This window comes from Temnothorax curvispinosus, unplaced genomic scaffold (assembly GCF_003070985.1).
Source record: "Temnothorax curvispinosus isolate PA1 unplaced genomic scaffold, ASM307098v1 QBEX01011823.1, whole genome shotgun sequence".
Classification (NCBI taxonomy): domain Eukaryota; kingdom Metazoa; phylum Arthropoda; class Insecta; order Hymenoptera; family Formicidae; genus Temnothorax; species Temnothorax curvispinosus.
The window spans coordinates 1-2,241 of NW_020221603.1; the positions used below are offsets into that span (position 1 = coordinate 1).

At 38.6% G+C, this 2,241-nt stretch overlaps 1 protein-coding gene across 1 annotated transcript; it reads left to right on the forward strand.

Annotated features, from left to right (window-relative positions):
- Nucleotides 1-6: 6 nt before the first annotated feature.
- On the forward strand, nucleotides 7-2,235 carry LOC112461813 (WD repeat-containing protein 89-like). Its single transcript, XM_025027197.1, has one exon. It carries the CDS (start codon nucleotides 771-773, stop codon nucleotides 1,389-1,391), a length of 621 nt encoding a protein of 206 aa, XP_024882965.1. The 5' UTR covers nucleotides 7-770; the 3' UTR covers nucleotides 1,392-2,235.
- Nucleotides 2,236-2,241: the final 6 nt, after the last annotated feature.

Genomic DNA, 2,241 nt, shown 5'->3' on the forward strand with positions numbered 1-2,241 from the left:
ACAAAGTTGTTAAAATTAAAATCATCAAAGTCGTCAAGCTTGGGGAGCTTGGGAGTTTTGGGTTAATAATATTGCTATCACTAGCTGCAATATCGCGCGTGGCAACGCATGGAAACCAAGAATACACTTATATAAAGGAACGTTTTGTACTTACTTTTTCTGGCAGGAACACGAGTCTGAACTCATGTCTCACCTGTAGCTCAGGGGGATCTTGTAACACAATCACCTAAAATATCAATGAAAAAATTAAAATCAAATTAAATTTAAATCAAGCGTGTACTTACCAGTTGGTCAGTTACGTGGCGGCGCGTGTCAAAGACATTTTTGCGGTCGAAGGCAGACTTGCCTTCGGCTGCACGGTATGATTACAATTCTTTTAATCTTTCGACGAGTGTTTCACCAGCGGTATATTACGTTACTTCGTAGTCTATCCATAATTCTTTTTTTACGTCTGGCTGGACGGCTGGACGTCTGGATGTATAGCCAAATTTTCAGATCCAACAACAGGATCTCTTATGGATAAATCACTGAAAATGAATTTCTCTTTCTTTGTTCCTTTTCTGTCTTTCTTTGACAGGGGAGGAGCTGGGACGAAATTAAATTAAATTAAATTAAATTAAATTAAATTAAAAAATTAAATTAATACACAAATGCATTTATTAATGCATCGACGGGAGTAACTCCCAAGGCCCGGGTACCTTACTCGGTACCGTAGATGGGACGCTCGCGACCCATCCAAGAAGATCCTTGGTGGATATTGGGAATCGCATATGGATGAAGTCACTTGTCTGACCTTTCATCCCACCAAGCGGAATGTTTTGGCATCGGGTAGCACTGACGGTCTGATGAATATATTCGACCTGACGCAATCCTCGGAAGATTTGGCCTTGACATCCTCGTTAAATACCGAGTCGTCAGTGGACAGGCTAGGTTGGTTAACCGATGATTCTCTATGGTGTACGACACATACGCATTTGCAATTATGGGAATGCGAAGGTGCTTGTGCGTATGAAACATTCGCGCGCAGTCATTTAGCAGTATCGCGGAAGGATGATCCTGATAATTGTTACTTAGTGAAATTCCACACGACAAATGTGTTTGGACAACCATTTCTGCTGGCGGGTTCTAGTACAGTTACAAGGGAAAATCTAAGATGTTTGAGTATTAGGGAGAATTGTTTGGAAACGTGTTACGAAATTATAGGAAACAAACAAATAGTACGGGACAGCTGGATCCATGAAAAGAGTGGTAGCTTGGTGACAGTCGGCGAGAAAGGCATTATCAACGTGTGGCGACAAGCGGAATCGCCGACACAGCGAGATTCGGATCATAAGTTGTTAACTAAAATTGGAAACGGCCGTGACCGGCATCACAGGATTAAACCCTATTAAAATAAGTATTTAAGGCAAATAATGTAAATTTGTTAATGCGGAAAAGTGTTTTTCAAAAATGTAATCGTGTCACAACGGAATTGGAATAGCAAACGTCGATCGAAACGTCATGATTTTTTTTTTTATTTCCCACAAATTATTGCACAGCACAAAATAGTTATAGTCCGGTCAAATTAGCCCAAAAAATAGGGGTAAGGTTACAATAATTCCGACAGAGCTGAAAATTCGTACGAATGTTCGGAACACCATTCTAAATGAACTGTGAAAAGTCCCCATACATCCCGTGCCTGGAAAAAATTTTATTCAAGGTCAAAGGTGGCAAAAATGGGTTTTTTGTGTTTTTCAGCCGAATGGTAAATTTTATCATAAAAATAGCTTAGACAATAATTGTAGATCGTGCAATTATCTATAATAATTGTCTCTATACTTTTTTCTGTAAGAGTCACCGTTTACGAGATATAATTATTCAAAAAGTTGAAAAAACGGTGTTCTTCATAATATGCATAAGTACGCCGCGTACATACATCACTGGAGGAACACCGTTTTTTCAACTTTTTGAATGATTGTATCTCGGAAACGGTGACTCTTACAGAAAAAAGTATAGAGACAATTATTATAGATAATTGCACGATCTCCAATTATTGTCTAAGCTATTTTTATGATAAAACTTACCATTCGGCTGAAAAACACAAAAAACCCATTTTTGCCACCTTTGACCTTGAATAAAATTTTTTCCAGGCACGGGATGTATGGGGACTTTTCACAGTTCATTTATAATGGTGTTCCAAACATTCGTACGAATTTTCAGCTCTATCGGAATTATTGTAACCTTGAATGTCTAATTTGACCG